This window comes from Thermobia domestica, chromosome 2 (assembly GCF_964235325.1).
Source record: "Thermobia domestica chromosome 2, izTheDome1.hap1.1, whole genome shotgun sequence".
In the NCBI taxonomy this organism is placed as follows: Eukaryota; Metazoa; Arthropoda; class Insecta; order Zygentoma; family Lepismatidae; genus Thermobia; species Thermobia domestica.
In genome coordinates this window covers 52501439-52521504 of record NC_137455.1, presented here as the reverse complement: position 1 = coordinate 52521504, position 20066 = coordinate 52501439, and the positions used below count along the sequence as shown (strand labels likewise).

The 20066-nt window shown below is 34.2% G+C and overlaps 1 protein-coding gene across 1 annotated transcript in view; it reads left to right on the top strand.

Annotated features, from left to right (window-relative positions):
* The window catches only part of LOC145679678 (sodium- and chloride-dependent glycine transporter 1-like), an 85081-nt gene extending 65673 nt beyond the window's left edge, over positions 1-19408 (top strand). The window contains exons 13-15 of the mRNA XM_081750252.1: positions 1210-1310; positions 4054-4221; positions 19164-19408. Coding sequence (XP_081606378.1) covers positions 1210-1310; positions 4054-4221; positions 19164-19313 — 419 coding nt within the window. The 3' untranslated portion in view covers positions 19314-19408. The remainder of the gene's footprint in view (positions 1-1209; positions 1311-4053; positions 4222-19163) is intronic.
* The last annotated feature ends 658 nt before the right edge of the window (positions 19409-20066 follow it).

Here is a 20066-nt window from a genome sequence, read left to right as displayed (position 1 = left end):
AATGTAATTGCAAATTTTGAAGAGAGAGAGAGGGTTTATTTAGTTTAAAATAGGAATCGAAGCTCAGAAATACTATATTGTGAATAGAGATATTATTCTAGCAAACAGTTGATAATGACGTTGTTGCATAACTACATGCCTTACTCTGCTACTCTGCAACATGTAGAAGAAGAAGAATTGCTGGAAAATTTGGTTATTTTCTCCTGAAACTGCATGCAAGTAATTTTTGAGAAATTATATGTAGCATGAAGCAGAAATACATCGTATGCTACTATCAACATGAAAGAAACTACGCTGACTTTTCATGCTTTTGCATGGAGAGATTTCCAAGGTCTTTCTGGATTATATTCCAGAAGCTCAAATTTTAAGAATATAATAAAAGTACTGAATTTTCATTTTAAGATATTCCATCCGTACGATTATTTGAATTTTGTCGATGTAGTAACACATTTTGTACATACAAAACAATCGATCCTCAGCGACATGCAATTCACTGTTTAAAATTCTTCAACTTACTATTTTTTTTTTCTTTAGTTTTTGTAAGTTATTTAGTTTTGCACAATGGAAACTGAGTCAAGTTGTAATGTTTAATTTATGGAGATCTTAAGGAAAGTCTTGTTGGTAAATAAATAAATAAATAAATAAATAAATACAATAAAAATAAACTTTTATTGTTATTAGCTACTGGTAGAACACTTATCTAATGACTTAATTCGCGTATACAACAATTATTACATTAAATTTCACTTGAAGTGATAAAAACTTTTTTTTACCTATTTGACATCCTCAAGAGCCGCCACTGATTGTGTTACACGAATACTTGTTTTACTTACATGCTTGAATGTACTAAAGAGCAAAAGTACTTTATAATGTTTATCTTGTCATTATTTACATTTACCTAGACGTAGATGGGAGGACAATATTTAGGTGGATTTCACAGAAGTAGGAATACAAAGTAGAAACTGGATCCAGTTAACTAAGGACAGAAGTCAATGGAGAGCTTTTGTGAACGCGGCATTGAACCTCCAGGTTCCATAGGCCATAGAGTTAGTTATATTTACATAATTTTTATTATATGTTAAATGATAATTGTATTGTGTTATTTTTACAATAACTTCTCAAGAGATTGTCTACTTTTTTCTTATTTGTTTTAATTAGCTCATTTAAATTTCTTAATTTCTCACCAGTATTCATGCTTTTTTTTTTCAGGATGTGAAAATTTTGTTCGTGACGTTGAATTCTTTACAGATCAAAAACTTTCAGCGTGGTGGCCGTTGTGTTGGAAGATTATTTCCCCATTTGTGCTCCTGGTAAGTAACCAATTCATACGTAAGAACATATAGAGTATGTTCGAAATCATAAAGTTGGAATAACTTTCTTAAGGGTTACTTTGAAAATATAAATCCTACATTATGAATATACAGGGAAAATGTGTTTATCTCGGTTATCATAGCAACAATCATGTTTTGTTTCTAAGCAAATAACGTATTAGACCACGAGCCCAGATTTAAAATAAGTTAACTTCTTTTCCATGAATTTTATAACTTCAGATGTGACATTGGTGTGAGACTAAAGTACTCGTACATCGACTTGTCAAGCGGTTTTTGAAGTGAATTTTAAAATCATGCTTGGTGTCAACGAAGTACAACTTTTCTATGAACAAAAATTTTGCTGGTAATATTAGTCCACAAATAAACGTAAAAAAAGGTTAATATATTCGTATTGAAGATGATGACAAGAAGTAATTGAAGCGTATATTAATAAGTTAATAATATGGGTGCTTAAGTTAGTTCAAGATTAGTATTTTATTATATAATATGTATTCTGTCAGTTCATTAAATAATTTAAATATGCATTAGTTGTAGTCCCTATATAAATTCTTTATCTCTTCCTCTATAAATTTAAGGAACATAGATCTAAACGAAATCTAAATCTAAACCAGAAGTAATAACTATTGAATTATCTTTCCGAATATTGCTCGTACTTTATGGATAAACTACACAGTCTATTATTATTATTATTATTATTATTATTATTATTATTATTATTATTATTATTATTATTATTATTATTATTATTATTATTATTATTATTATTATCATTATTATTATTATGAGAATCGAAGTTTTACAGAATAAATATTAAACTTATGGAGTCATATTATTATCATTCTGAAGGGAACACACTACTGTAAATATAAAAGCTAAAATCCAAATAATGTAAGATTAAGAAAAATCTAATGTATAAATTAGTTTTGGTAGACATTATTATTTAAGTGCAATAATCATCTATATATTAAAATGCTAGGTTTATATGTTTGTCTCTAGAGAAAAGTTTATTTTGTCTCCAATCCTTTTAACAATGAGATCTCAAAAACTACAAGTGCTAGAAACGTGCCGTTTTCACTGGTCGATTCCAAATTTTGTGTAGATTGTCCAGTTCCAATTGAATATTTAATAAACGTGACCATTATTACTTTATTACGTTTTTTTAAGAGTACACTGGAAGTGTTGAAATTTTAAAAAAGTAAATCATCATATCCTATGAGTTATACATTTCAACACAAAATTGTTGTATACAGGGGTTGCGTATTTCTCAGGCCTTTGTTTCATGGCCAAATGATAAAGAAAATCGAAGGATAAACATTTCTCCAGGCTAAGATGAATGTTTATTGTTTGAAGTGTTTTGCCCAATGAACACCATATATCAATAACATTATAATTAATTGTGAATCTAATGTATTTTCTTATTACATACTGCATGCAAAAAGAAAGAAAACACTGATTATACATGAATTAGAAACTATAACTGGAAGTAAGTTCAATCTTACGAGCAAACGATACGAGATATTGAAAAAATGATCGAAAAAAATCTCCCCTTTATAGTGCTCTTTGTCGATTTTTATCAAGACTTCTTTCACTCGGGTGTGTAAATGGATATGTACAAATGTTGATAGGAATGACAAAGAGATTCATGCTCATATGTGAATGATGCGCTGTGTAGAGAGCGCAGTTTCAGCTAGTATTAAATATATAAATTTAAGGAGTTTGGTATCAATGTTAACATTAGGGCTATTGAATGCTAAACTCAATATTGTTTTTAATTTAAATTCTAGCTCTGTTTAGTTTTTCTGTCGATAAAATTTCTGGAAATTTGAGAGGATGATTGACATTCAGTTTTTACAGATTGGAGATCAAAAATTCAATATCCTTCCTGTAGCCTACGAGATAATAATAATATTGTAATTTCATAGTTATCACATTAAATTTTGACAGAGTTCAAGGAAATTCCTTTTTTAATCCTCGCTGCAAATATACAGTAGATTATAGCTAAGGTTCTGGTGACTGAGACAATTTTCAGCCATGTTTTAATGAAAATTTACTATCAAAACCTTATATCGTTTATTAAGACTTACAGTTAATTTTATAATCGATTTTTTGTTGACTGAATTCCTCTGACGTTTTACATCTTTTAGTTAGTTTATTGACTACTACTTGGGTTTGTATTCCAGAAAAACATTTTCACTGATAATCGATGCGCACTTTTAACTAGTAGCTGCTTTTTTTAAAGAATATTTTCTTCTTATTCTACATCAAGATAAACATGAATATTTTCGAAATGGGAGCTGAAGCTTTCCTGGTGTCGTGATGCAAATATGTGTTCTCAGAATATCAACCAGGTGAAGTGCTTGTCGTCCAAGCTTTCGAGAACAGACATTATTGTCATCTTCAGAGTCAGTATGAAGAGATCAAATCCATATATACTCTCTGGACCGCGCAAGGTGTGTTCTGATTGTACAATCCATCAACCAATCAGAACCACCTTGCCCGGTTCATACTGACCCTGAAGATGAGAACAATGTATGTTCTCGAAACGTTGGACGCCTCTCGAGAACAAATATTTTTCATGAATATTTTTACCAATATTCTTTAATTTTGTTTAACCTTACAATAGTTATGCAATTTCATATTAATGTATAATTACATACAATAAAATTCGTTAAGTGTTATTTTGTTCGTGTCTCAACTATTGTTTTTAATATCTTGTTTTTAGACAATATTTATCACAGTCATAGTCAGTAATGCGTCTGTAGTATACAGGGGATTTACTTTCCCAACATGGTCAATATCAATTGGTTGGTTAACTGCACTTTCATCTATGCTTTGGATTCCCTCATATGCTGTGTATAAACTACTAAAAACTAAAGGAAATCTTCGGGAGGTAAGTACTTACTTTTGCTTCGAAATAATATTTCTTCAATCTTCCATAAACTCAAATACCTTGGGAAAAAATATATACTTACCTTGCATCCTGGACATGAGAATCGCAACCAGTCTTGTAATTAATTCGTTAAAAAAATTAACGATTAAATTTATTCGTCGAAAATTTGTAAATTTTAAATTCAATAAATTAAAAATTTTGCAAGGGTTCATTTTTAATTGTTAATCTTTAAAAAAAATCATTAATCGTTACTTTTTGCCCGAAAATCATGTGAAATGTACACTTTGCAAAGCTTATTTGAAAAACTACACAGGTTCCACTATAGAAGTGGATAAATGCAGGCTCCTTTTCCCAAAATTTCCTCAACTTGCCTTGAAGTCTAGGTCATGTATTCATGGAATTTGTAACGATAAAATCATAAATACTGAAAATTATTATTATATGCACGTGGCATTTGGAATGACTTCGACACGATATATAGTTGCCATTGTTACTACATTTTAATATACGAGGGGCAGTCAAAACTTCCCGGAATTTTATTGTAGCTCCAAATGACCAAACTATAAGCACATGGTTACTTAATCATCTTCACAGTAGGCACCTTTGGAATATACACACAGCATCGTAACTTAGATTTTTTTTCTGGAGGAGCAAGCATTAATATTTGGACCCCTAGGTAAAGTTGTTTTGGACCCTGCCGCAAAATTCGAAAATAGGCCTCTTTTCTCCATCTTTCTCTTACTCTTTGTGGTCCCCCGGAGTCTGTGAGCCCTCCCTTCGTCCCTGGGCCCATTCCATACATGACAAATTAATTAAGGGGACAATATTGACAAATCTTAAAGCCATACGAATAAATATTATTTCTAGGGCCCCTAATAGTAGACTTTTGTTTTTTACTGAAATGGGCCCACGACTCATTTTTGTTTTATTTACCTTTTGTGTGCTGTTTTGTTTATGTGATGTAGTGAACCTGTTTGATGCTTCATTTATAATTTCATGTTCGTATCTTATATGGAATAAGAAAATTTTGTCTTACAGTGGGACCACCTCGAACGGTGGGGAGCTTCCCTGTTGGGGAAGCAGTTGCCCCTCCTGCTCCCCACAAAGTTACAGTGCTGCACACAGAGGTGCTCCACCATTCCTGTTAGTACTGGAAACGCAGACCAAAGTCTTACTTTGGTATCTTCCGAACTTCGGCCGCCGTCGCGTTGGTTTTGATTCTATTTTTAGCCTACCTTTGTGGCTCATTTTCAGCTTTGGGAAGAGCCAAACATTCGATGGTGCTAAACTGTTTCTAACGTTATCAAAGTCTCTGAAGCAGGTTCTCTCCCCCCCTCCCCCTTTGCACATGAACTTGATGTTTTGGGCGTTGCTCAAACTGTGATATTACACCAACGGATCACCACATACTACTCCGTTCAGCTACACTACTCATACACTGCTTGTTGTGACCTGTTCACACTTGTCAAATACGAATCATCGCAATTGCATCACAAACACCAAAACTACAACATTCCGGGAACTTTTGATTGCACCTCGTATGTAATTTAAAAATTGTGTTTTGTGTAAAAATAACAAATACACAAAAATATTTCAAATATATAGTTTTGTTAATTTTTTTTTCAATTTTATGATTTTTTAATTTTTCTTTTATTGTCAGTTTTGATTGAAAATGGTATCCTGTCATAATAAGCGATTAATTTTTCCATTGTCTTAATTTTATTCATTAAACTTTACACGAATTTTCACAACTCGAGACATTTCTAATTGCATAATAGTGAAAATTGCCATTTTAATTTTAATTTTAATTGAGAAATTCACATACAGAAGCAAGTCGACAGAAAATAGAAATTCTTTTGTCCTTGCATTGTAATTGAACTATTATGTCGCGCTGAAAGAAAATGGAAATTCAAATATAATATTAATATTAACATATATTATACATAAAAGTCGCATTAAAGCAGAAGACGACGAATTCATAAAAGGAATCATTAATTATTCTTCAGTCTTGTTCAAAGCACAATTAGTAAAATAAAAACATTTTAAGATTTCACCACAACCAACAGCACCATCAAGAAGATTGTAAAAGCTGCCACTCCTAGAACACACATCATTTTCCGACTTCTTTTCTGATGTTTCTCTGCTTTCTGCAGCTGCTGAAGTCCTTCTTGTACCTGCACTTGGCCTTGTTCTATGTTGTAGTCTATTCGATCTAATACAGTTCCCGGTATTAGCCATGACTTCAAACAATATATATTTATCCAAACTGGATTCAAAACATTCTTCATGAACATAGTCAATGTGGTTGTCAGCCTCCTCGGATATGTCTCCTTCCGTCTTATTGTGTGTTATAGAAGAAAAATCTCGTCCAGTTCTTTACCAGGAGGTAATGTGCCTAAGATCGATGACACATTCCCGCGCTGGATGGCGATGCTGATACGTTGGAAAAGGAATGCAGTAGCTCGGGGGTCACCAGTTTTGATTGCTATTCGATGACCAACTTCATTAATTAAATTAAATCCTTCGTGACCCCAAGACCCACTGGTTTCTATTGCTACTGTTACAAACCAATATTTGTCCAATAGGTTTGAGTATTTTAGTCTTTTGTCTGATTCTCTGTGAGCGGCGACGAGACCTGCCTGAATTGAAGAATGGGGTAAGTTGGAAGGAGCAAACGTATCGGAACATGTGAAATCCCAGACTAGTGCTTTTCCATTTTTCCACGGTACCAAGGTCATGCCATCAGGCCTTTTACCATCAGAGCGGCAACAACCATTTGGTTCTTTTATTGAAGGAACTCCCGCTGAAACGAGGGCTCTACAAATAATGTCGTTTACAATATGATGTCGAGATTGTCTTCCCGCACTTTTTTTACATGAAAGGCCATGTAATCCTTTATTATCAACATATGCGTTGCAAGCAGGACAAAAATGAGGCTCACAAATATTAGCACCTAAGCGCAGAGCTGTAGCACAGTGATGCCAGTTGGCGGGAAATTTCCCGTAAAACGGGAAATTCTGAGAACTGCCGGGAATGCGGGAATTTTTCTTTAAAATAGGTTAAAAACGGGAAATTCTGACATTGTCAAGTTTTCTGGCGATGGTTTTATCATTCATTCATTTTCCCTTCTTTTGCTCATTCTCTCTCACGTGAACAACTCCTTCACTGACTTATCTCAATGTTGACCAACTAAGCAGGCATATAGCCAGCAACCACATGACAGAAGAAAGCGACTACATAAAAACAAAATAAAACAAAAAGAGTCTGGTACTATGGACTCCTGCTGCGAACTGGCCGGAGTAAAAACCTGATCTGTTCGCTGTGCTACCTTCCCCTCGCACACGTGAGATCGGTTTATTGTTTCCAAAACAAATGGGGGTACAGTTGTCTGGTGTTTTTGTGTTTTGGCATGCACATAGGTGTCACTGCTATGTTTCGATAATGAAAGGAAATATCAAACCCGTCCGATATACTGTATATGATAGGAAACAGCGAACAGAAGCAGACAAAAATTGTAGCAGGCCAAGTTTTCCGCGTGGGGCCATTGTGGAGAGTAAATCTTTTGATAATGTTACGTAGATGCGCTTAGACCTTTCCTACCTGTCCTTATCACTTTTCAGCAGGAGAATATGTAGGATGTCTCAAATGATCTGATATCAATAAAGAAGAAAGAAAACAATACTTCACACTGCTATCATTTATTGTAGGCTTACATCTTTATGAAGTTGTTTTCCATAGAAGCATAGCCCTATTTTCGAAATAGCTCCTTCGTGTCAGAAGTGTCTAATTTAATCTTGTTTCGTACTAGGATGAAAGAGAGAGATGCGGCATTTCTTTTAATTTCTATTTAAAGATGAGCGAGAGTAAGAAGCGAGATAAAATTAAGAGATCTAACAAAGAGTGGCTTCCGGATCCACAATTTAATAGGGGTTACTGTCCGTGTCAGGAATCGATGCGAAAGCTAGGTATAAGATCTGTAACGTCGAGCTCTTTTGTAGTAAAAATTAACTTCAGTATCACCCAAAAAACTTCAAGCATCTAGTTAATGTAATACAATAGCAAAATAACTTGCCTATTGCTACAGCTTTTTTTGTGGCAAGGAAAATGTAATGTGCAGCAACACAAGACCAGAAAATTGTATTGTGTAACTTTGCCGATAAAGAAACGCATTGTGTTCGTTAAAAAAAAAAGGGGGGGTTCACAGTGTTCTTGAAATCATTTTTTTAATATTGTGCCATCATCTTTGTGATATTATCATGCATAACTGTAAATACTAGCTTTTATATTACGAGAATGAGTTCAACTGTATGTTATAGGCCCTCTAAAGTGATATTTTTCAAAATTATTTATCACTAGGTGTTGTAAATTGTATCTATATTAGTTGGCGGGAAATTTTGCGTCTAATCGGGAAATTTCATGGCTTCGGACGGGAAATTCGCTCTTACAAAACTGGCATCACTGCTGTAGCAATACGAAAGCTCTCATTAGAAAGGTGTAGCCCGAGTGTCTGAGAAGGTAGGGCTTGAAGCCATGCTCCGTTTTTGGAGGAAGAGACAGCTAACAGCCTGGCTTTGTCATCTGGGTTATTAGTTGATGATAGGAGTGAAGATAAACGAAGCTTGACTATAGGTTCATCCCAAACAGACTGAACATGTCTTTTGTCGATAGGTGGGGGATCCATTCCAACCAGACTAGTCCATTTATCGGTGCATTCTTGTACATCTCGAATCGAGTCTAAGTCAACTTCCTGTTGAAGAAGAGATCCAATTAGTTCTCGTGAGCCATAGAATGATGCGAGGAAAGAAGGTATGGCGATATCCATGGCTCGACGAATCCCAAGGCCTCCATTCTCAACTGGTAAGGAAGCTTGTAACCATGAACTGTCTTTCAAAGAACAGTTTAGAATGGATTCCAGTCCTGTTCTAAGAGTGTGGTCGAATTTGTCAAGTAATTTATCATCCTGCCAAGAAGGGGAGCAACGGAGGAAATACAGTAATCTTGGAAGTGAGAGTGAAGCTCGTAGTAAATAATAAGCGGAGTGTGCAGAAAGTTTTGATAATTGAGAAAAGAAGAATTCTAATTTTGATATCTTGTCCAATAAAATTTTGCTCCTTGATTCGGTAGAGATGGCAGCCCCTAAAAGTTCCGCATTGGTAGGTGATAAGAGTTTGATTTTGATGAATTTTGATTGATTTTGATGAATTTTAATCGATAATTTTTTTCTAACATTAAATTTTAGTTTAAATATTTTTTTCTTTATCTTAATTTTTAATTTAAATCCATTAAATTTTTAATTGATTTTTACAACTATGATTACAATATACGGTTTCAGGAATTTTCTGCATCCTTTGTCATATTTTCTACTACTTACCAAAAATACTTTCTCATCTAGTATAGATTGAACTAATTTATTTACTCTTTATAAAACCTTTATATCTAAATATGGGCTTTTATGAATGGACAGGATCTCTAACCATGTTCTAATGGACAGTGTAACGGTATAAGATACATAAATAAAGGGAAATTATTTTTTGAGTTTTACGTCCCACGGTTATGCCGGCTAGGCTAAAGGAGACGGTGATGATGAGCAATGAATGAAATGGTGGAATGAAGAAAGTGAGAGGAAACGGAAGAACACTGAGGAAACCCACGCACACAGTGTTTGTCCACCACAAAGTTCACTTGGCGGGAGCAGGGTTTGAACCCGAGACCCCATGATAAATAAAGGAAGTAGAGAAATCTTGACACATAATTTTGTGATTCACATGTCCAGAATGTAAGGTGAAACCATTGTTTTCCAGTATTAAGTATGTATCCAATAGTTCCCATAAATAGACTCGAGTTCTGTACGACGTAAATAAGAATAAGAAAATTAATAAAACGTTTATTTATTTATTTATTACTTTCGTAAAACTGATAAATTATACGATATGTGTTACAGAAGTCCACAAGCTGTGATAAGTAGCACTCAGATTTAGACAATAATACTGTTAACAGTTCGAATAATTTTGTATTCGGATACTTATACAAAATGTAATTCGAGTAACCATTCAAACGTTGTGCTCAAAAAACACTTTTACTTTTTCAAATAGCGAATAATTACCAGAATTAGGGATAGTCACATTTTTTTCGGAAAATACCTTTTCGAGAAATGAATTTTTCGAAAACGAAAAATCATCGAAAAGCGAAAAATTATCGGAAAATGTAAAATGAAAAACGAAAAATTTTTCAAAAAAAAAAAAATCAAAAAAGAAACTTTTAAAAATCGAAAAACTTTTTTTTTTAAAAAAAAGGTCATCCCTAATCAAAATAAGTATCCACATAATTATCTAGTTTCTTAATATCAGAAACTAGAGCGCCTTACATTGTAGAGGAAATTAACACAAGAGAACATTCGAATCACAGATTAACTGCAAGAGAATATTTATGTTACGAAGTCATAATTACGCCGTGATATTCTCATTCAGTTCCTCTCATCCGGCTTCCTAACTTCCAATTTTCTTATACCCTTTTGAATCATAAAGAAAGGAATAGGGCTGTGCGATATAGAAATTTCGATATCGACATTCGATATTTTTCTGATATCGATATCGAATAGATATATCGATATCGACAATATCGATATCGATATCGACAATATCGGATATCGATATCGAATATCGATATCGACAATATCGGATATCGAATATCGATATCGACAATATCGATATCGGATATCGACAATATCGTCAATATCGATATCGAATATCGACAATATCGAATATCGATATCGACAATATCGAATATCGATATCGATAATATAGAATATCGATATCGACATCAAATATCGATATCGACAACATCCAATATTGATATCGACAACATCAAATATGGATATTCAACATATTGATTGGTCTTGAATATTCATGTTGATGGGGACCGCTGTGGCTCGGTGGTAGAGCGTTTACCTCTGGTGCTTGGGGTTCCGGGTTCGATCCCCGTCCCCGCCAAGTGAACTTTGTGGTGGACAAACACCGTGTGCGTGGGTTTTCTCAAGGTTCTCCCGTTTCCTCTCACTTTCTTCATTCCACCATTTCATTCATTTATCATAATCACCGTCTCCTTTAGCCTAACCGGCATAACCGTGGGACGTAAAATTTAAAGATTTCATTTCATTTCATTCATGTTGATATAAACAATCTGGTCTCAAAACGTTTCAATGGGGGATATCTCAGAATACTTGTTAGTCACAGAAAACAGACTTGTGTTCCTTCTAATCCACCAGTCTTTCCTCAGAAAAAGTTAATAAAAATATTCATTGAATTATCTTTACCATATTGGTCATCATTGCGGAAATAATGAGAGTGAAACACAGTGACATAGAATATGCGTGTTTTATTTGTGTGTAGGTGTTTATTTCATGTATATGCATTTGTGAATGTGTACGTGTGGCGGTATGTGTTTGAGAGAGAAAGAGTTCTTTCTATATCATAACACGTGCGTGTGTTGTATTTTAAGCTCACGCACAAACAATACTTGATCCAGATATGGACGATAGACAGGGATTTATTTGTAGCCAGGGAAGCCTGGGAATTTCCCCCCTTCTAAGTTTTGGTTTCCCTGTCTCTAGGTTTAATTCCATCTTCCCAGCCTGGGAAGATATTTTCCACCTTTTTTAGGCTATACAATCGGTATTAAAGTACAATAATTCAACTTCATATTTTAGTAACAGTTCTTTACTTTTTAGAATGTTTATTGTTGCGAGCTATTCTGGTCTTGCTTATAGAATTGTTTCCCGAAGAAAAATCTTGCAACTGATACCACTGATTATCATACTTCATTTGAGTAGCATAATAATAATAATAATAATAATAATAATAATAATAATAATAATAATAATAATAATAATAATAATAATAATAATAATAATAATAATAATAATAATAACATTTTCAGTTATTAGTGAGCAGTCACTGCAGTTGTGAATTGGTAGTTTTTTCGTTGGCAAGCACCTTAAAAAGAACATAAGGAAATGGATATTAGACTATATTTTAATAAAGGAAAAACTCCTGACGATTAAAGGCAAGTAATTCCGGTACACAAACTAAGAAAGTAACAGGCTTTCGTGTTAATTGCGAATGAAATTCGTGTTGAAAAGACAACTGTGATATTTAGAACTGCTTATGTTATTGCGCAAAATCGTCTGTCGTTTACCGTGTCTCATTAAATAGTAAGAAATAAATGGAATGAACCTCGAACAAGTTGTCTACTCTAATGTTACATGTTCAAATATTATTGACTTCGTAGCTACATAAATGAACGAAAAATGACCCAGCGAATTTCGATCAACCCTTCGCGCTAATGATGGACGAATCCTCCACTGTGTCTCATAAATCTGTTTTCATTGTGTATATCCGTACTGTAGTTAATCATCTGTGTAGCAATATATTTTTAGGTTTATTTGAGATATAGGTAACAATATGCAGAAACGTTGTGATTTCATAGTTAAAATATGTGAAATCTTTCCAAAATGATATTACGGGAAAGACTTATAACAGTTTGTATTGATGGCGCAAATAACATGCAAGGCGAAATAATGGTGCCGTTTCTATACTCCAGCGAGAATTAGACGCCAATTTATTCGTGTTTCACTGCATGAGTCATAAGCTGGAACTGTTTGTTCACAACGTTGTAAATACGATTTCAGATATGGTTCATTTTCAAAGCCTTGTAGAGCGATTGCACGGTGTTTACTCAATGTCCCCGAAGAATGAGAGAGAATTCGAATTAATATCACTAAAACTAAGTATTCGCTCCTATAATATTACTAAAGTTTTTGATGTACGGTGGTTAGGCTCTTCATGCCGTTCAGTTGAAGCATTGCGGAAGTCCTATCCTGCTCTAGTGGAACACTTTTGAGAAGCTTGTACAAATTTGCAGAGAAGCTTTCAGTAGCGTGCAATATTTTCAGATCTGTACGTAAAACTCACTGGATAAGAAATGGACATCATGACATCATGCTACTACTAACAAACCAACTGGGAAAAAGACCGTATCTTATGTAAAAGAACCTCATATTGCTACACAATTTAAAATGAGGTACGGTGTGAAAGTATTGTTAATTTCTAAAGACAATGTTAGATAACATTCCGTTAATAATGCTTCAGCTTAACCCTATCTTTGTTCAATTCTGGATTCATTTTAATGCCAGTATGTTTCGTTGGCCAAAAGTTTACTTTTAGCAGAACATTGATAGGTGCACACACCCCTGAATCTAATTTTATTAAGTACAGGGAGCAAAATGGTACGAAGACTTACTTATGATAATGAGAAATGACATTTAGTAGCGTCTTCCCCCTTCTATTTAATAAAATTAGGCTCAAGTATATGTGCACCTATTACTGTTCTGCCCAAAGTAAACTCTTACCTTTTGTTGTATTTATTGTTCGGGCGGGGAATTCGGTCTTTAAGGACCAAATTAGAGCAGACTAAGAATTACTTGTCATAGCAAAACCCTTTTACGTAGGAATGTGACACTTGTTATGACAAGGTGTGCAGATTGCATCGCAACTATAGGGCTTTTACACTTGTCCTCAGCAGTAGGACAAAAAGTAGTAAGGTAACTAACGCATGCGATTTAAACTACCTAACCAAATCTTATCTAACGTACATATCCGTATTTATCATAAAATTGTTTTTAAAAAGTTTAAAAAATGATGAACTTGGAGGGCCCCCTATCAAACTAGTACCATAATTTCAAAGTAGATAGGTTTAAAAATAACGTTGTCCCAACCCCACTTTAAAGTTGTTCTGTTATACGGAACACAATATTGCATAAATATTCACCCCTTCTACAAAATCCACAAATAAATCACTGACGATAGAGGCCGTGGTGGCTCAGTGGTAGAGCGTTCACCTCTGGTGCATCAGGTCCCGGGTTCAAACTCTGCTCTTGCCAAGTGAACTTTGTGGTGGACAAACACCGTTGCGTGGGTTTCCTCGGGGTTCTCCTGTTTCCTCCCACTTTCTTCATTTCACCATTTTCATTCATTTCTCATTATCACTGTCTCCTTTAGCCTAACCGGCATAATCGTTGAACGTAAAACTCAAAAATTTCATTTCATTTCAGATATGGACGAATGACGTACCCGATCAACAAAAGCAAAATCGGGGAATCCCCGTTTCTCTTTTGTGATAATCAATTGATGTCTCACTACAACAGGAAATCGATGCATATCTTTCAGTGCCATCTATAAACAGTGGTGCTATTCAGCCGGTTCGCACCGGTTCGCTAGAATCGGTTGTTAATATATTTCGAGTTTGCTAAACCGTTTGTTATACCCAGGCATAACAGTAAATTTTATTCAGTTATACACAAGAACGAGCAAGTTTGTTTGTTTAGCTTTGTTCTTAGAAATTCTTACAGCTACAGGGTTAGATATATGATCTCTCAGAATAAGGTATAAGCGATTTTTTCTTAATTTCAAATGGGCTGGTTAGATATCAAGAATGAAAACTGGGATCACATGAGTGCAGTGGTGAGGGTTATTTACATTTGAAACGCATACATACTATTATCAATAATTGTTGATCCATTGCTGGGTTAAGGTGTTTCCAATACTTCTTGACAAACATCTATTTTGGATAATTCGTTTCCAAGATATTCGAAGTGCTACCTAATTTTGTCACAACACCTTATATTGGGTTGCTGTGTAGGTCTCTACTTGTCATTTGTGGTATCCAGTGAAAAATTTGCCTTTGTCTATCTTGCATGATTTGCTTCCTAAGAGAGAGGGAGAGAGACAGGGTTGTAAATAAGGGCCCCGCAGACTCCGCATTGCGGGGGGCCCAGGCCATCACTAGGCCCCCAAATTGTGATGTAGGACGTAGAAAAGGGCCCCATTTCACGTTGTCTGCGGGGTGGCCCCCAAGCCCTTAGTTACGCCACTGGAGAGAGATATCTTTCTATGTATCCATCTACTATCTCTCTCTCATATATATATATATATATATATATATATATAACCCAGCGTTTCCCAACCGGTGTGCCACGAAGAAATCGAAACAAATTATAAATTCTATAGGAATCAAATGCAAGACATAGGGGGAAATGTATATTTGTATTTCACATTACTATGAATCTCTACTATAAATTTTACAATTTTAAGTTTCATACTGTGTTACTTTTCTGTACATTTTTAATGATGGAAAAACGTATTTATCATTATCATGACCATTATTGCTTCTTTATTACTGAAGACTATTTCGTAACTTGAAATTTTAACACATCATTCAATTAATTCAACAAAGCAAATATGCATACATTTGTGTTTTAAAAGTATAGGAGATTTGTTTATTTATTCATTATTTAGTGATCTTCCCTTTTAGTTAAAGGTTAGGTACAGTTTTTGAAAGAGAAAGTGGATTTTTAAAAACCCGGGTCCTATATTTCTTTGTAATTGTTTTCCATTTTAAAATTAGAATGAAAAATAAGCATAATAATTTACGACGGGCAAAAATCAGTGATCGAGCTTTCTTCTCTGTAAGGAGATCAGTAATCACATAAAAATAAAACGGTATTTTATATTTACAAATAATATATAAAATGGGTGTGTCGCGAGAATTTATGTTACACCTATAGTGTGCCGCAAGTTGAAAAAGGTTGGGAAACGCTGATATAACCAGTCACCAAAAATTAGAATAGCACCACTGCCTACAGATATGGAAAAAAACCTCCTTCACTGGAGAAAATCTCATGACAGTGAATTTCCAAAATTAGCTCTTCTGGCTCGTAAGTATTTGTGTAGGTACCAGCGTTCTATCGGAAAGAGTATTTAGTTGTGGATGCAATATCATAACTGATGCTCATACTTCACTTACAGTTAGTGCAGAACATGCGAAACAACTGATTTTCTTTCCATTAACAAAAGAGCTCGTTCCTAAATAGCAGTGTCATGAACTTCAATGCATCATACATTTCTAGTTGAATACTCAGTGCTAATAGGCATATTTCTAAACAAGACAGTTATTGTTCATTTTTCTCTGTATGTGTGATGTGTGTGTTTGTGTTCTAAGTTAATCCGTTGGCTTTACAAATTTAACACTTGGACTCTATTTTAATATCCAATTAAAAAAAGCATGCGATCAATCGAGATCTCTTTCATGTTATTATTAAATTGATAATATTTTTGTATTAAAGAGCTTTACGCAAAGACGTGACATCTCCCACATGAACTTAAGAGGTTTCTTTTTATTGGTTTTGTGCAAACTCATATCTGCTAAACCTTACGTCTTATACCATTATTCAGTTCTGCTTATGAAATCAATTTAGAAAGGTTCTAAGTCATTCCTAATAACAGCGCACCTAATAATGCATATTCTAATACTTAAGCAAATCCAAAGAAATAGGGAAGTGTTAATACTCTCTAAACAGAATATGTAGTGTAGTGAAATGACAGAACGGAGGCTTTTGTTTGTTTTAGTGGGCTGAGTTATGTGGCTCAGTTTACCTCTAGTAACCACATACAAATAATCGGAAAATTACTACTTTGCACAAAAAACTAGTAAATTCTTGTTTCCCTGTCTGTTTAGATTTAAGCAAATTTTAGCACAGGCATTTGATTCTTCACTCGCAATGGCAATACAGCACAAACATTAATTGTAGTGAGGATATCAAGTTGACTCGGTTAACGAATGCAGCCGTTAATGATGAGAAATATTTTGGAGGGCATAGCTCCCCGGCTCTGCACTGGTTTTGGATTTATCTTCGAAAGGAACATCATTTCTGCCCAATACAATTTTTGCACAAAGTTTGGTTTGATTCGGTGAAGAAGTGTAGCCGATAATATAAGTTAAATACACAATATTTAGGTGGATTAAGTAGACGTAGAAACATCCCTACCATACCGCCGCCGATTTAGACTATCTTCAAAAGTAACCAAATTTTTAACCTATACTAATCCTCTGTAAATTTGGCTTCATTCTGTTAAGAAATGAAGTCAAAAGAGAAAATTAATTATTAACATGGAATGTTGAGAAGCATAGTCCCCAAGCCCTACATTAATTTGACTCATGAAACGGGGCGTTTTCCTGCCTCATACGAGTATCGTGCAGTTTGGTTTCATTCGGTTAAGAAATACAAATGCAGCTACTATCGCGAGCCAAAAAGCGTTATATATATATATATATATATATATATATATATATATATATATATATATATATATATATATAAGCAAAACCCGCCGCAATTTTTTCGAGGAAGTGTGAAACACCAATATCGGATATCGATATCGAATATCGACAATATCGGATATCGATATCGAATATCGACAATATCGGATATCGATATCGAATATCGACGATATCGGATATCGATATCGAATATCGACGATATCGGATATCGATATCGAATATCGACGGTATCGGATATCGATATCGAATATCGACGATATCGAATATCGACAATATCGGATATCGATATCGAATATTGACAATATCGGATATCGATATCAAATATCTACGATATCGATATATCGACATCGATATTTTTGCAATATCGATTATCGATATAAGATGATATCGATATCGACGATATCGATATATCGACATATCGCACAGCCCTAGAAAGGAATTACTTACTTATTTTTGTTTACGAGTAGTTAAATGAACTAGAACCTACCTTTGGATAGGACATTCAGATAAGAACGAAAGCAAAAGCCATTAAGTTTCATGGAAATAATGCGGAAAAAAGTGTGTTTTATATCAATATTTCCATGGAATTTTGCTCTTCTATTTATTATTGTTATTAAGTATTCTGCCTTTCGGAAGTCCTGGGACTAATAAAGGATTATTATTATTATTATTATTATTATTATTATTATTATTATTATTATTATTATTATTAAATTAGGGGTTGGAAATGTTTCTTTCACGTTTCTTGATCTTTAGCTTCCTCTTTTAAACCCCAATAATTTCTTATATTTTTCAAATAATCGATCAGTTGTATTCTTCTTCTTCCTACTCCTCCCTTTCCTTCCATCTTTCCTTCTATGGCGGTATGTAGAAGACAATTTCTTCGTAAGATGTGTCCAATCCAGTTGGCCTTCCTACGAAGGATGCTGGCTAGAAGTGTCCTCTTCTCTCCTATCCGTTTTAAAACATCTTCGTTTATTGCTCTCTCTTTCCATTTTATCTTCTCCATTTTCGTCCAACACCACATTTCGGAGCTCTCTAAACATTTCTTCTCTAAGTTCTGTAATGTCCAAATCTCTGAACCATACAGTCCAATGCTTCATATAAAGCAATTGACCAACTTTTTCTTTAGTCCAACATCAAGCTTGCTAGTTAAGAGTGATCTTTTCTTGTTGAATGGTTCTTTGGCCATGGCAATTTTTGACTGATCTCTTTGATGCAGTAAGAGTCTTTCACCAAAATACTTCCCAGATATTTGAGATTGATCTCGTCAAGTTCTCTTTGTTCTACTTTGACCTATAAGGGCGCGTTTCCAGCGGATATTCTCATGACCCTCGACTTGCTAAAATATTTACTCTCAGTTCATGCAAGTGCATAGTCTACCAGCAGTGGTGGCTTTTGAGGGATATCCACATCGGAAAAGAATTAAATCTTATGGCTACAGGCTAAGGGGGAAGAAAGTTTCATACAGCTTTACAAAGCTGTGTAAAGAAATTAGTACTAGATAAGCTTTCTTCCCTTAATTTCTGGCGACAACATTTGAACTTTTGCCGATGTGACTTCCTTTAAGAGCCATCACTGCATATTTTAACTTTCCTTCAGATTACGTATAGAAACAAAGGCTATGTTGATTTGTTGGAATTTTCAGGATAATTTTTCTTATAAATGAGAAACTGTGGCTTGACACTCTTGTTTCAACACCTTCATTTCGTATAATAGATATATATTGTAAAGATATTTTGTAGATTATTATTCTTGTTTCTTTACAGAGACTTGTGACAAACTTGTCTCACGACAAAGCATGGGGCCCAGCTTCAGATGAAAACAGAGCCGAATGGAAATCATATTGTGTAGCGCAAAGACCACATTGGTTACCTTCATGGCTACCTAGAAAATTACTGAAAGAAGTACAAGAATGAAGCGTGATAAAAAAAAAGCTTCTGTAAGAAAATAATTTGTTTTGAATGAATGTGAAATATAAATGAATGTAATAAATATTATTTTTATTACTTGTGGTAAATATTTAATAGTGTTTTCAACCTATTACCTTCTTTTATTATTGATGTGGTTTGTGATTCTATTTGTAAATGAGAGTCTCAGTGCGTCTCGCAAATTTCTGATAATAAAGAGTAACACTCTACTTAGGTAATAAATGCTGCTACCTGCGCTATCGTCTGCCAGTCTGACGCTAATAGACATCGCTAGCGTAGAGGTAATTTGACTTAAAACCATATTGTGACGATTTTATTCTAACTTGAAAAGCTTGTATGTTACTACTGAGATGCGAGTTTGCTCTTCTGTATTTAATATTCTGGTGTTCTGGTGAAGTAAGGAGTTTCAAGGAGTATTATATTATGTACTACTTCCGTTCTGGTTTTCCATTACGAGGATATAATTCACGAATTTTTAAAATTTGGTCTGTTATATACTGGAAGCAAACTCTCTCAGAGATATGTAATATTTAATGTGAAAGACTTGGAGTACAAACACAAGTTATGCGAGAATTTAGAAGGACGAAAATTGATCTTGTGCCTCCCTCGTAAAGTTTCAATCTGACATACAATCATAGTCATACGTCTTGCAAATCAAATAAAAAAATTAAAAAAATAAAAAAATAAAATAAACACACTGCTGAACAAGACTACACTAATGTACGTCTGATGAGGATCTTG